Genomic DNA, 16,639 nt, shown 5'->3' on the forward strand with positions numbered 1-16,639 from the left:
AATTAACATTACATAGTTTCCCACCTTTAGACCTCTGTGACAGTAGTATTTTATAAAATTCTACTGTCACAGTGACAGTTGTCATACTCCTCTGATACGTCTAAAGGTGGGAAATTATGTAATGTAATGTTAATTTATACGTTTATTCGCAAAATTAAATTCCGACAGAGGGCGCTCAAAATTTCAAAGATGGACGATAACTCTAGGAAAACAATTCATTTTGTCATTTGACCTCACAGTTCTAAAACGTTAAATTAAAATCACTTCTAAGTTTTGCCACTAAGACAGCTTATAAGTTTAAGACGACTCAAAAGTATGTTTCATCTGTATGCATTCATTAAAATTTGATGCTAACTACTGATTTGTTTTTACCTTTTTTTTATAAAAAAATCTGCCCCCCGATAATCAAACAGCGTTTTAAAAATTATTAATCTATCTTAGAATTTCTAATTTTGTTTTTAATTTAATTAATAGGTACACTACAATTTATTTTACACCAACAGATAACAATTTTTAATTAAATAAAAACTGGAAACTAAGTAGGTGAATTTATTTTATAATAATTGTGTTCTGGAAATTACGAGGTGGTCGGAATATTTTGCATAACAATGTACATTCTATGCACAGAATATATATACTACATTTTATTTATTTATTTAATTTTGCAGTCGCTTAAACATTAAAAAATACTACGTTTAATACAAACGTTAAATTAACAAAATGTGTGATTTGGCATTGGTTAGTTTAGGTCATTACGTAGAGTATAATAGGAATGAACACTGTAATAGTTTTTTTAAGTCGAAATCATTGTTAATTACAACATAAACTGACCGCAAATATGTACACAAATTAATGGCAAAGTCAATGTTTTCCTAGAGTTGATGCTTTTCAAATTCGCCACCAGGCGTCGCCCACTTTGCGATTCCTCGCCAATAACGATCATTGCCATCTCCCCTAGTTTCATCTCTTTTTGTTTCTCACAATAAAACACTGAAAACGTTTGTTTTCTATACCTTCTATTTTGCCGGTTATTAGCACGCTCATCACTGTATGTTTTTCGACGTCATACGTATAATTATGACTGAAGTTAAATAGACACTTTTTAATACACTCATCACTTACAGATAATATTAAAGGACAATTATTTATTAGTGTTATTTATTAATGTTGTAACGGTGCGGAAAATCATCGCTTCACCCTATATTCTCGGTCCGTTAAAATCATGTTTGTGTTTCAGAGAATTGTCAGGTTCTCACAAATCTATGGTATTACGTAATTCGTTCTCGATTCTCATGCAAATTCTCATCTCTTTTATCTGAGGGACCTTAAGTTGATTTGTACCGTCAAAAGAATCACAGTCGTAAATCTTTCAGTAAATTGTTTTTACCGACAGCAGGACTGAAAAATGTTTATCTTATAGAGATTAAGTTGTTTAGAGTTTTACCAACGAGTCCAAGTGTCTTTTTCGTGGATTTAACATTTTTTCGTGGGAAGGTCGTACGAACTACAGTCGAACCCGCTTATTGGAATAGCTTTCTTGTCAACCAAAAGTATTCTTATAACCGGGATATTCTAATAACCGATCACTGATTGCTATTAGAACGTTTCGGGACCTTAAATTTTTATTCCTTAAACCGGGATATTCCTTTAAGAGGTATTCTAATAAGCGGGTTTGACTGTACTAAAATCGGTTTTGTTTATTCTCTTGGTGATTGGATGAGCTGCTTTTGGTATACGCCAGAGGGTTCAACCCAAAGCGTATTTGGCATTTCCTATTGGTTAAGATTTTGATTGAGTGAGTGTCTTAAGTCTATGATTGGTTGTTGAGTATTATCGATGGGGAAATCGAATGATTTTGGAAGGGGCGTTTGGTTTCTGAAGGATTGAGTTGTGGAGACCAAAAAATTGAGTCTAGTTTGAGCCGTCAAACAGTCAAGTTTGGGAAATTGAAAGGTTTTACTCCTGGACTCATCAAGTGAAGTTCGTTTAGAATGTAGTTGCAAGTTAAGTTTCTTTGGCCGGCTGGCTAATGCTTGTAGCTTAGCTCAGCCCGGCATACATGGCGGTTAGGCGGATGCTGATATGTATCCTTATACCACTATTGGTATAATTTTTTCTTACATGCAGTCAGAATTTATCCAGGAATTATTCAGAAGGTAGTTAGAAGTTTTTTTTGTGTTAGTAGTTTCTAACATTGCCGTTAAAGCATGGAGTTGCTTTTGTATTTTTTTGATCCCGTTTTATATACTAAGGACTAATGAGTTCTTCAAATTTTTGTTCGAGTAGTGCCGATTTGTTTTAAGAAATAAATGCTGAATTTTTCTATAAACTATGGAAGTAACCATTGATGTACTGGTTACACATTTGTAAAGTGACATTTAGTTAAGTGGAAGCCTTGGACTTTTAAAAGCCAACCAAGAGAAGATACAGGACTAGTATACAAGGTATTATCTTTTTTGTAAACTCTTTAATTTTTGTGGTAAACTTGATCTCTTACTTTTGTAATACCGCAAGAGATCGCAGTTCCTTTTAATTTTATTTTATTTCAATAAATAATGTTTGGTTCATTGCAAAATACCTTTTTATTATGGTCTTTTCCCTTTCTCTTGTTTCGTGAGCACAACAAAGAATTTTCTGAGTAAAGACATAGATAGGGTAAGTCACGCCATAAGTATTTTATATATTTTGTATTGACTATGTTTTTGTTTAATTTTTGATTTAGCTATCTTTTCTTTTACGTTTCTATTTTTGTATATTTTTGGTTCCCATAAGGAAACCAGTGGCGCCCAATATTTTATTTCTTTTTATTTGATATTCTTATTTGATTTTTCTATTTTTTATTTCTAAGCTAATAAGAGAATATTAATAACACCCCGTTAAGAACCACCCCCATATCTCTTCCGTACTGAGCAACCGAGGACTTGTTCTTCAAATTGTGTAACACGTTACATTCCCTTATATGACATATCAACATCTTGTCAAATTCTATTTTCCATTATTCCTACAGGGTGATCTTCGTCGTTACAATGTAAGTACACACTTTAAGTCTCATACACAATAATATTCACAAAATCAACTGTTAAAAAAAATAGCAAGATAAACTAAAAGTCAAACAATTAGCCATGCACGATATAGATTTAATGACATCATAACCCACCGGTACAAACTTGACGGCAAACAAATTCAACAAATTTTCACCCATATATTAGTTTCTTCGCTACCGTCCGGTTTAGCAGGAAACGCTGTTGCCAAATAAAAAACATATATATATATATATATATATATATATATATATATATATATATATATATATATATATATATACCACAGTAGCTACCATCTACACTGTTTCGCTTTGTCTTTAAGGGTGTGAAACAAACTATCCGTAATATACGTGTCAAAGTCATGTTGTCCTATAGAAGGTTATGTAAGATTTTTGTTTGTTTATTTGATTTCTTCTTCCTTTATGGCCTTTGGGAGCTGTGCCCATTTAGCCAGCAACATTTCTTAAAATTAACGCCTAACTAAACCTACCATACAACAAGACTATTACGAATCTAATCGACCAATCAAGTATAGGGAATGGAAAGTGAAGTTGGTTAAAATATAAATTGTCGTTAAAATAAAAAACTAAATAAATAAAATATATGCAATTTGAAAACAATACTTTGACATTATATTTAACCTCCTATATTATGACAGACGTCAGTTACCATTTACCATTTCACCAAATATAATAATGACGTCATATAATTTTTTCAAATTTAAAATATGGCAACAAGGGGAAAATTGCGTGCGAGCCTTATTGTTTGACTTCGACCATAAGTTACACGGCATAAGTAAGGAAGAAAGAATGGTTGACCAAAACGATACGAAACAGAAATTATGCATGCTGCCGCATCTCATTTGGTGGTGCTTGCAGCAGTTGCAGATGAAATGTCAGGAACAAACAATCCCAGATCACGGACTATAATCCCCGATAACGATGGAATATTGTTATCGGGGATTGCCTGCATCAATAAGGAATCAATTGAGAGATCAAAAAAATATTAGGAACAAAGGAAGACAATAATTTCACGTTTAACACTTACCTTTCTAAAATCTACAGCATCTTGCTTATCAGTAACAATCTCTCGTAAATTGACAATATTCTTGTGATTAAGCTGCCTTAAAATTTTAATTTCTCTGACAGCGGTTATCGGAAATCCTTCTTTTTCGTTTTCTAACCTAACTTTCTTCAGAGCCACAAGTTCACCAGCTTGTACATCTTTGGCTTTGTATACTTGACCATACGTACCTAAATTAACATATTAAAAAAAACATCATACTACCTATAATGTATATTGTGCACAGATAGTGTAATAATAGTGCACTAATAATATTATTGCCACATTTGTTATTTTATTCTATCAACTTCTTTTCATAAGGGTAACCACTGCGGCACAAATTCAAAAAGGCCATTCGAATGGCATTTGACTATTAGAAAACCAAAACAGGGCAGTTACAGAAATCAAAAAGAAAAGTATAAGTCGCCAAATATATAAGTTGAATACAAATTAAATGGGGTTCTTCCTTACATAAAAGGAACCTATGTACCAACTTTTAAAACTCGAGAACTCTTCCTTTAAGAAAAAGTTCAGTTTCAAAAACTTTTAAAAAACTTTACACTGGAACAAAAAGTTCTAATACAATTGGTATATTTGTTTAAAAAAACATTGAAATTTAAAAAAGCCAAAGGGATTACAATAGTTCAAAGTTCACATAGTTGTTGGATTTTCATTTTTAAAGATCAACAATTTTAAAACGTAATGTGACAAAATGTTGGAAATATTTTAATTTAAATTATAGCACTAGCCAGAAATAAACTAAAGTGCATAGAATCGGACCATTTTAAACTTTTGACTTGAACTATATTTTTTTCAGAAACTATTACTCGAATCAAAAAAGGGATTTACTGTTTAAAAGATAAAGAAAAGTAAAGTTCGTGTAACCTTCTGGTTAAGGTCTAGTGCTAGGGTTTTCAGGTCGCGCAAGCGCCCCTAACATGACTTAACGACGACTAGTCCAGAGAAATAAGATTTTTCTCGTGACACATCCCCCTCCAGGCCGAAACTAAATTTTTTGAGTAGTATGGACATCTATATTAATAACCTATATGTTTCCTGCAGCCGATTTTGATGATATGCATATTTATAAACAAATGAAGATAAAAAAACGGTAAATTTCTGCTTTTTTCTTCTATTACTAAAAAGTGAAGCATTTTAAACAAATTTGAGAATAAGAAACTCATAAACCATATAAAAAACTTCAATTCGGCGTTCACTTCATGTGTCTATCCTTATTTGTTGCTTAGAAAATTGCAAAATAAGTCATAAATTTTGAGTTTTTATAAATACATATTCATAACTTATGTAAAAATTAACTTAAAACCTTCTTATTAAACGGCTTGCTGAGACTTCCGGTGCTTAAATTATACCCCAAATTTCAAAGCAATTGGTCAAATAGTTTAAAAGTTATTTAATTTGTTTATCCCAAATTAATTTTTTTTGAACACTATAAGTCAGAAAATGATTATGTTACAGTAATACTTTGTAAAGTTTATGAAAGAAGAAGATATATACCATCAACTTAATTAAACAAAAATGACAAATAATAATTTTAAATAGTGTAAAATTATTTTGCAAGAACATGTAAATTTTTTGCTTATAAACAATTAGAATAACTTTTCAACCGTTGCCCGTAGAAAAATAATTTTTTCATATTTAGAAAGAATGAATTTTTATACACATTTAGAAAGAAAAACAATTGTCCTAGGACAATTAGGGACGAAGTTAGCCCCCTTCTTTTTTTAATTCACAGCAGCTTTGTTTATAACAATTAAGAAACGAAATTAGCCGCATTTGAAAGAACGTACTTCATAATTTTAATGTACCAAATATAAAAAAAAATTCCTTTCAAGGAAATCGTCCACAATGCTTAAAAATGTGGCCCTTAAAATCTGCCGGTCTTGGAACTTGGGATAGCGATGAGAAGGGGGAAGGAGCTGTTAACTGTATCTCTGGCTCTCGATTATTTATTTCGACGTTTCTTTTTTTAATCTTTATGTACTTTTTACGTACATTACGAATATGCATTATTTAAATAAATTAATTATTATATACACCGTCAAATTTGTTTAAACAATTTTTTTTCAATCTTTTAAATACTATTAGATGTAACTTTTATTGTAAAACGTACATATTATTTATAATCAATAGACTTAGGCAAATATGCAAATTGCATATTTTGCATATTATGCATAAAAAATGCAAAAATCTCCAATTCTGCATATTTTTATATAAATGGGCATAAAGTGCGTATAATTTGAAATTTTGGTTGTATACATGTACTTATGTATTTTTATATTCATGTAACCAATAGCTTGATCTCAATATTTATTTTGTTTTATAATCTCTTGGTATTCAATTCTTTGGTATCGTAACTAATAAAAGACAGTTCCAAAATCTGCCAGTTTGTATCTCTAGGTAAACATTTTTATTTTGACTGTCCTTTTAACTTTTGTTGTAAAATAAGCCGTGAACACCTGTCTCTGTAATTGCTGTGCTTTGAAAATGCCGAAAATAAACAGTTCAGTGCCATTCATAAAATCAAACTACGGGTTTTCTCAGAAAACTATTATCCAATTGGATTCCTCCAAATTATCATTGTTAGACAGTAAATTTTTAATAAAAGAATTTGAATCATTGTGTCAAAACGTTAAAAGTAATACATATTCGAAAGGAAACATTCCAAAAATTTCAACAACTATGGAAAAAATAGGAGTGGTTCAAATACTAGCTGGGACATTTTTGGTGCAAGTACTAGCCAACTATTATGGTGAATTTGAAAAATGCCCCAGTTACATCACTTGATGTCGAAAGAAGTTTTTCTATGTACTCAGATAGAAGCCAGATTTGTTTTTGTTAGAAAAAATTTTTGTACCACAATTCGAAAAATATCGTTTTTTGGAAATTAAAAAATATTGTAAATACTTTTTTATTACATACCTATTTTCTAGATAAACTTGCATATTTTTGACTAAAACACTGCATATTTATGCCCATATTTAATACCTTTTTATTTGCCAAAGTCTAATAATTAATATATGCTAATCCTATTCAATTATTCCTAAAACTAACATTGGTTTATAATATTATATTGAAAATAAAAATCTCAAATAAACTAGGTTTAATTTCTTGATAAACATGCTACACTTCGCGTCAAAAAAAAACTGGTACAACTCTTATAACCGAAAATCGTGTTTTTCAAGTTGTGTAAGTTGATCTTGTCACAAGTGTCATTCTAATTTCTAGGGCAACGTTACCAGTTCAACGAAAATATTATATCAAACTAGGTAAAAACGGGGCTGTGCGACAGACCGCATTTTTTAATATACTAAAAACAAAAACAATTGTAATTTTCCGTCATCTCAATTAAGTATCCATACATTGATTCGTGTTTTATTATAATTTATGAAAATATTTCAATTCAAAAATAATGATAGATAATAAATCTTGACATGACTTTAAATTATTATGTTTAATGTCAAATCGAAAGGTGTGATTGGTTTCTCGTAAATTGTTAGACAAAACTGCATTAAGTTGTGTAGAATAAATAAAACACACTAGAAAAATTAACAATTAAATTTGAAATTAATACAAAATGTGTATATTTACAACAAGTGTGTAATTTAAGTATATGTATTACAATTCGAAATATACATTTTAAACGTTATTTTTTTGTATTTAGATTTAGTGCAATTCCGTTATCTCTGATGGCAACAACGAAGTGATTCACGAACAATAATTGTCAGTTTGAACACAGGTTTACATTGGGAAAAAAAGTGTACCAGTTTTATATGACGCGAAGTGTACTAGATAAGTGAAAAATGAAATGTAATAAAATTAGAGAGAGGAGAAAAAGAACAAAATTGTTTGCAGAAATTTTCTACAATATTATAATAATTGTATCTTACAACATTGAAAGTTATAATTTTAAGATTGTAAAAAAACAAAAATTAATATACCTATTTCATACATTTTGGTATGATAACAATACTATTAAAATAAAATAAAAGGAGATTTATCTAGGAGTACTTGTATTTTTATGAAAAAAGTAACAATTATCAGTTACCTATTTATTATAAGTTATCGTAAATTCAAGTGCAAATGATCCACTCCTATGATTGCCAACAACTTTATCCTAAAAATACCGTAAAAGAATTTCCAAAAATTGTGTACAAAATTTACATAGTTAATTAAATAACCACTTTATTAACAAAAAACCTATCCGTAACGTATGCAAAGAGTACATACAGACAAGAAAAATAAACTTCAAAATAGATAATAGAGAAATATGGAGGTTTTGGTTATCGAAGTCCATAAAATATTTATATCTCTGTACTAACAGGTACTCAGTGCAACCAGTTTTTCAAGAGCAGGTAATTTATCTTAACAAAATATCTGGTATAAAGAAGATCTGTTGATCGGATCGGTTCTTAGCTGAATTTCCAACCCCAATCAATTACGTTTATCTTTTGTTTGGTGGTTCTGTAACTTCAGTTTTTCATTCATCTAATAGCATGTTTAGCAAAAAAAATAAACCTAGTTTTTTTGAGATTTTTTGATTTCCATAGACCAATACTATTTTTAGAAACAATTGATTGGGATAATTTGTTTTCTCATATTTTAAATTATTACTAAGTTTAATGAAAGACTATGTATTATTATATTATTCATAAATATTTATTATTATTCAAATATTATTAAAAAAAATTGAAAAAAAATTATTTAAACAAATTTGATGGTGTATATAACAATTAATTTATTTAAATAATGCATATTCGTACTGTACGCAAAAAGTACACACAAATTAAAAAAAGAAACGTCGAAATCCATAGGCGAGAACCAGAGATACAGCTAACAGTTCCTTCCTCCTTCTCATCGATCTGCCAAGTTTCAAGGCCGGCCGATTTTAAGGGTCACATTTTGAAGATTTGTGGAAGATTTGTTTGAAAGTATATATTTTTTATATTTGGTACATTAAAATTTTGAAGTATGTTCTTTCAAATGTGGCTGTTTTGATTTCGTAATTGTTATAAAGAAAGCTGCTGTGAATTAAAAAAAAAAGGGGGGAAGGCAACTTCGTCCCTAATTGTGCTAGGACAATTTTTTCTTTTTTTAAATTTGTATAAAAATTCAATCTTTCTAAATGTGAAAAAATAAATTTTCTACGGGTAATGGTTAAAAAGTTATTCTAATTGTTTATAAGCAAATAATCGACATGTTCTTGCAAAATAATTTTGCAATATTTAGAATTATTTTTGCAATTTTTTTTAATGCAATTAATAGTATAAATCTTCTTCTTTCATAAACTATCCAAAGTATTTAAGCACCAGAAGTCTCAGCAATCCGTGTAATAAGAAGGATCTAAGTTAATTTTTACGTAAGTTATGAATATTTATAAAAACTCAAAATTTATTACTTATTTTGCAATTTTCTAAGCAACCAATAGGGATAGACATATTCAGCGAACGCCATATTAAAGTTTTTTTATATGATTTATGAGTTTCTTACTCCCAAATTTGTTTAAAATGCTTAACTTTTCGGTAATAGACGAAAAAAGCGAAAATATAGCGTTTTTTGATCTTCATTTGTTTATAACTAAGTATATCATCAAAATCGGCTGCAGGAAACATATAGGTTATTATAATAGATGTCCCTACTACTCAAAAAATTTGGTTTCGGCCTGGAGGGGGTTGTGACACCAACAGGATATTTTTTTCCTTATTTCTCTGAACTATACTTACGTAGCCGGGACCGACGGCTTTACGTGCCCTCCGAAGCACGGTGGCGGCTCAGTTAAATTAAAAATTGAAAAATTTGTCAGTGCCAGGATTCGAACCTGGGCCCTCCAGCTTGTTAAGCCAGTAACATAGCCACTTCGCTACGGCCGCCACGTTTAAAAGATAATTTAAGGGGATCGGTACACAGTTTCGGCTCCAATGCTATTTAAATGGGATTAATTTTTTCGAATCCTGAGAGAACTAATAAGTATTTTTAAAAAATTTAAACGCAGAATGAAAGATTACGTTCTTACCGAGGGCCGAAAGTCCCTAAAATCTTCTATAATGTTTATTTTAATACGTTACAGGGGTGAAAAACTAAGAGAAAATGTAGTGTGATTTTTAATATCAAATATCTCATTCAAAGAAACGTTTTATTTATTCTAAGGGACTTTGCCTCCGGAATTGGCCCTCGATAATAATTTAGTCTTTCATTTGCCCCCGGAATTGGCCCTCGATAATAATTTAGTCTTTCATTCTGCGTTTAAATTTTTAAAAAATATTTATTAGTTCTTTCAGGATTCGAAAAAAATGGACACCATGTCCGTGGTGATATTTTCCAAATCAAACATTCGCTGTCTTTGTCATACAATGCACTGAGTCAAATAGAATATGGTGACAAGACAGTGACAATTTTAAATATTTGACATGGCATCGGGAATATTTTGAGTTGTTGATTAAATAATATTGATAGTGAATATGATAAATAATTATTGATTTAAGACAATAAAAAGTTATTTATTGTTTATTATTTATGGAAGATCCAAGCAGAGAATAAACCAGAATATATTCTGTGATCCAAGTATTTTGTTGTTAAAGAAGTTCAAAATTGTAAGCGTGCAATAGTAACAATATATTATTAAAAAATCACTTTATCACTTTTCCTCTTTTCCCGATTGCGTATTAGTTTTTGTTGTACAGTATATAAATTATTACAATCACTGAATACATAGTTAGCGAAAAAATTATCATATTAATTAACTGAATTAACAATTTGCAATTATACAAGTAACAGTTATCCAAGAACATTCAAAAGCCATCTCTTTAAAGTTAATGATGACATTGTCAAGTACTGTTTACATATCCATACCAGTGAGAATTTTACTACACGTAATTTTCCGTGTAAAGACAGAAAAAGTAGGGATAGCCGTAAAAGTACTTACATTTATAAAAATTTATTTCGACTTCTTATGTTTAACAGTGTAAAATTAATGCATCAAGCAAATTCACTTTTATATTGCTACCACAAAAAAAGTATTCGACAATTAAAAATTTATCAACGAATATTTTAATAATGGGTATGACCTCCTCTTGCATTAATAACTCCTCTCATAGATCTACTAAGTTCGCTATTGTTTCTTGTAGGATGTTAAGTCACTCTTCTACTGCGACAATAAGCTCTGGGATCGAGTTGGGATATTAAGTCTAACTCGAATTCTTTGTTTTAACTCATCCCGTAAATGTTTTATGGGATTGAGGTCTGGACTGCACGCTAGCCATTTTACGACCCGAAAAGAGACTTCGCTAATGTAATCGTGCACGATTCTTGAGGTATGCGGCCTTGTATTGTCCTGCATAAAAATAAATTCACCACATGCATTGCTAAAATCTCCTCGATGTAGGAAGCACCCATTAAACCTCCTTGCTTGTGAAAACGGTTACCCTACGAATGAAAACAAGGTCGGTTTGTGGCCCCATACAAATTGTACACCAGATCATGCAGAAACCACCTCCATAAAGACTACGGCTCTTCAATGTAGCATTCTGCAAATCGCTCTCCTCGTATTCGGTACACTTTCCTTCTTCGGTCGCTACCATAGAGGCATATTCTCGTCTCATCTGAGAATAGAACATATCTCCATTGTTCCAACGTCCAGTTTAGATTATCCCGTGCAAAAGGCAGGCGTGCTTGACGATGAGCTGCAGTAAGTTTTTGACCAATCGCAGATACTCGAGGAGTCAGATTATTTTCCTCCAGTATTCCATGATATTCGTCTTACTGCCCACTGACTAATAACCACTACTCGAAATTCATGCAGCTATATAGTGTTGTACTTAAACGGCATTAATGTGACGCTTTCTTAATATTGTTGACACAATAAAGCGATCATCACTGTTCACTGGTCATCTACGAAAGGATCCAGTCTCCTCATAACGTTAGAACACTCTTCGAATCGCTGCGCATGTCATATCCAATTCAATCGCTTATTTCAGAAACAACCTAAGTCACATTTTGGCGATTTTCAGTTTATTACAATATTTCTGTGGGTTACACACAATTTAGTGCAGAATACAACTAAGTCCCGTAAGCATAGTTAATTTTTATAACGATTTAAAATATTCATATATTTCTGAAACCACCTTAGTCCCACAGAAATACATGTAGGTGTAATAAACTCAAAATCGCCAAAATGTGACAAAGGGCTTGTTTTCATGTAGGCGGTTTGCCAGCGGTTGACGCCGCGGTTAGCCAACGTTTGCATCGTACACATGAGAGCGATGGACTGGCGGTCTCATTCCTCCCCTAGTAAACTTACAACCGCCGTGGTTTGACGACGGATCGGTTGCATGTGTACGATGTTGAGCGGTTGCATTTGTTTCTATGTTAACTTGAACCGCGGCGGTTGGGTTTTTCAGGTAAACCGCGGCGTCAAACGTTGGCAAACCGCCCTATCTGAACAAGGCCTTAGGTTGTACCTTAAATAAGCGATTCAATTATACAGCAACATCTCGCCGGCTATGTACCTTTTCTATTGTATTAATACAATAACTTGGGCGGATTTCTCTGGTGTAGTATTCATTAAACTTACACACATACACTTGAACACTAACTAATTATGAAAACCGAAGAATATCCAATTGTTAGTTGTAAAGACAATATTACAAAATTTTGACAAACTTCTTATTGTCGTTATTAAATATAAGATTAAATAAACACTTTTCTATGTTTATCGGATGCTACTCATGAAATGTTAAGCAATCCATGACAAATTTATACTCATATACTTTTTCAGAAATAAATATAGTTAAAGTTAAATGTTTAAAGTGGGCCTATTTCTATGCACACAAGTTTAGTATTTTACTATTGAAAAGGAGATTGTTGCTGCTTAACTTAACAAAACACAACTACAACATTATTACTTTTTAAAAAAATTCAACATACCTTCGCCAATTTGGGCGATAACTTCGAACATGTCAACACATCTTTCTCCCCAGTCTTTACCACACATCTGGAAATTTCTCGAGCCTTTTCTTTTTAAAATAGTCGGCCTCTTCACTGGGATCTTCTTGGGAGACGACTTAGAGTTGTCTAATTTAATATTAATCTTAGGCGGAGAAACAGGGATATCTTCATCACCGCTAAGTTCCTCTGTACCGGGAATAACTGAAAAAAAGCACATTACATATTAAAAATAAAACTATTAATAGGTATGTCTTTTCTCTGGGAAGTTTCAACTTCATCTTTGAAAATAATTTGCACACAGACAAGTGCAACAGACATATCGAATACAAAAAGAGAACTCCCGAAACCCAGATGGAGTCAGTGTACGGACAAATAATCCGTGGACTAATAATCTCGGACAAGAAATCCCCACAAATTATTCCTGGACAAAATATCCCCAATAATTTTTTTGAACAAAATATCCCCACAAAAAATTCCGGACAAAAAATTCCCAAGAAATATTTGCTGCCGAATAGTTCTCAAAAGTTTTCCCATGAACGTAATCGACGCAAATATTTTTCAGTCTCTTTTCAGTGCATAAGAGTATAGCAATCGCCATGAACTCGCTTGTCGACTCGAAAATAAGGATAAGCAATAAAGACTTAGCATGAATTGTAATTTCGATTACCAAATTTCGAATTCCATTTTCCTATTCCAACTGGTTTTCCCCAGTACGGATTCATGCCAAAAACAAACAGCGTTATCGAAATGCCTCCCACTTTTTCAGGTAAATATTTTCATACATGAAATGCCTCCCAGGTACAATCGAAATGCCTCCGTTTCGTTAATCATTTAGGCTGATATTTTGTCTATTTAATCTCTGTATAATGACGCAATGTTGCCAAGTCATAATTTAAATAGGTATAGTATCTATCTATTTTGATTTTTCTAGTTCTTAATGCACTGTACATAAAATTTGTTTCATATACATATTTCACAGTATCACATACAGTGGTACCTCGATATACGAGCGCCCTAATATACGAGTGTTTTGAGATACGAGCCGCCGAGCGAGCGATGTTTTGTTTTGAGATGAGCGCAAAATTTGAGATACGAGGAACAGCTTTTTATTAAAATTCATGCCTATTTTTCACTACCTACTTCTAACTTGTATGTATTATAAAATAAAAGGTAGTTTTACTGGTAATACATCCCAACCATATTGCACTCTCGCTCTTTGTGTAATTTACACTGTGTAAATTTTTAGTAAGTACTATCGACCTAGACCTCAGTCTGTCGGCTTTGCTTGTTTTCGAAGTATATTTTTGATAAAGTTGTTTTACATTTAATTTTATAACCATGGGTTCGAAGAAGAAGATGATGACGACTGAATTGAAACGTGAAATCATTGAAAAACATGAGCATTGAAAAACATTTTTTGGGACTGGAACGGATTAATGACATTTCAGTTAATTTCAATGGGGAAAATTGCCTTGACATACGAGCAATTTGACATACGAGCAAGGTTACGGAACGAATTACCCTCGTATGTCGAGGAACCACTGTATTTCTTTTTAGAAAAGAAAGTTGTTACCCTACAATCTAATATACAGCTTTTTTGGGTAATTCCAATTCCGATTCTAATCTCTCCCATATTTATAATTCCATTTTATAATTCCATGAATAGGTACTTTTACCTTAATCTTTTTGTTTGTTTATATTCTCTTTTGTAAATTGTGCTAATGGGCTAAATGTTGTATAAATACTTGAAAGTTTAGTAGTTCCTGCATCAGTCAGTTTGTCTATTTCAAGCTTGTCAGTTCGTCGATTTCAAGATAAAATTGTGTTTAAGTCATAACATCCGAACTAATGGAATCAACGATAAATGTCAGTCAAAAGGGCAAACCTTTACTATAATTGATGGTTTTACATTCGGTTTTCAAAAAATGTTGGCCAAAGATACAGTAAAACGGTGGACATGTACTAAAAAACCTGCAGATCATTTGTGAAAACACAAGGGTGTGAAAATACGATAATTGAATCAATATTAGATCATAACCATGAGAATGCTTCAAAACAAAGTGATGGTGTGCTTTTTATATACCATCACTAGATGTCAAAGAAAAATTTAAACTGAATTCCAATACATCAATATTTTCAGCAGAAACCATAGCTATCATAAAAGCATGCCAATACGCCGAAAATAAAAATCTAAAACAAATAAACATATTATCCGACTCATCAGTTTTAAAAAGTTTCTCTAGTCAACTAGACGAAAATTCTGTTAACGTAAATCCCTACATCAAAGAATTAAAGATACTATTATCTAATCTAACAACTATGCAGTGTAATATAGTATTCACGTGGATTAAAGCTAATATTCGACTCGAAAATAATGAAAAAGTAGATCAGTTGGCAAAACACAGCATTTTCAGTGGCGAGGAAAGATTTAATGATATTGGACTTCAAGAATGTATAACCATAAGTAAAACCAGATTACATGATAACTGGTAACTTCAATGGAATCAATACTGTATAAATTGTCCGGCAAGGTATACTCTTTTACATCCGAAAATCCCGACAGATTATTGGCATAAAAATTTAGATTTTTCAAGACACGATATTGTTACTATCTCTCGACTAAAATTTGGACATGCCTGTTATCCCGCACATCTATATAAAATCAATATAATACAGTCGGATTTGTGCGAAAATTGCAATACAATAAGTGACTTGGATCATATATTTTTTGCATGTATCAAATATGTGACAAAAAGAAATTTGTTGAATATGCAGCTATTGCAAGAAAACGTTTATCCCCCATATAATCTGATGAACTTACTAGCTTTGAACAAATCGTCAATCTTTAGGATTCTTCTAAATTATGTTAAGTCGTGTAAATTGAAACTTTAGATTATAAAATTTGTCGTGTAAATTAATAATAATTTGTATCTCTACTTAGTATGTGGATAGTCACCCTGAACGATCTGGGTGCGAAAAGTTTTTTTTCCCTTACCTACCCTGGATTGTTTTTGTAATGAATTCGGAGATGGATTCGTAATGGTCTTGGTGTATGGTGAGGCGTCGATTTTAAGAAGTGTTGCTGGCTAAATGGGCGCAGTTCCCAAAGGCCATAAAAGAAAAAATAGAAAAAAAACCACGAGAAGTTGTCTACCGAAGTTTACAATAGAAAAGCCGTAAGCAATTCAATAAAAAGCGCAGCCGTGGAAGATCTCAGCGAAAAACCAATGAAGCTCATCTGTAAAGAACTTAAGAAGACAAATATAGACATTTACTATCAATGATATCAATAGGGTGAGACAAAATTTATATTATGCTAGAACCATAAATTCTTTAATTAAACTTCCCAAAAATATATCTGTATTTCATAAAGCTCGTGATTCATCTTCTATTATTACAAATAGAAATGAAAATTTTATAATTAAAAATGACAAAGATAATCATATTGTTATATTATCATGTTTTTCAAATCTTCGTTTTCTTTCGACTGTTTCCAATTGGTATGTTGTTGACGGAACTTTTGAATACTGTCCTCGTTTTTTCACTCAATTGTTTTTAGTATACATGGCTTG

At 31.6% G+C, this 16,639-nt stretch overlaps 1 protein-coding gene across 3 annotated transcripts in view; it reads right to left on the reverse strand.

Moving 5' to 3' along the window:
* Window positions 1-16,639, reverse strand: part of LOC114338480 (cyclin-dependent kinase 12) — a 324,741-nt gene that overhangs the window by 9,434 nt on the left and 298,668 nt on the right. For all 3 annotated transcript variants that reach the window (XM_050643997.1, XM_050643999.1, XM_050643998.1), the window contains exons 10-11: window positions 13,047-13,268; window positions 4,092-4,297 (exon numbers count right to left, since the gene is read on the reverse strand). In XM_050643997.1, the coding sequence (XP_050499954.1) occupies window positions 4,092-4,297; window positions 13,047-13,268 (428 nt within the window). The remainder of the gene's footprint in view (window positions 1-4,091; window positions 4,298-13,046; window positions 13,269-16,639) is intronic.

The sequence above is a fragment of the Diabrotica virgifera genome, chromosome 2 (assembly GCF_917563875.1).
Source record: "Diabrotica virgifera virgifera chromosome 2, PGI_DIABVI_V3a".
NCBI lineage: Eukaryota > Metazoa > Arthropoda > Insecta > Coleoptera > Chrysomelidae > Diabrotica > Diabrotica virgifera.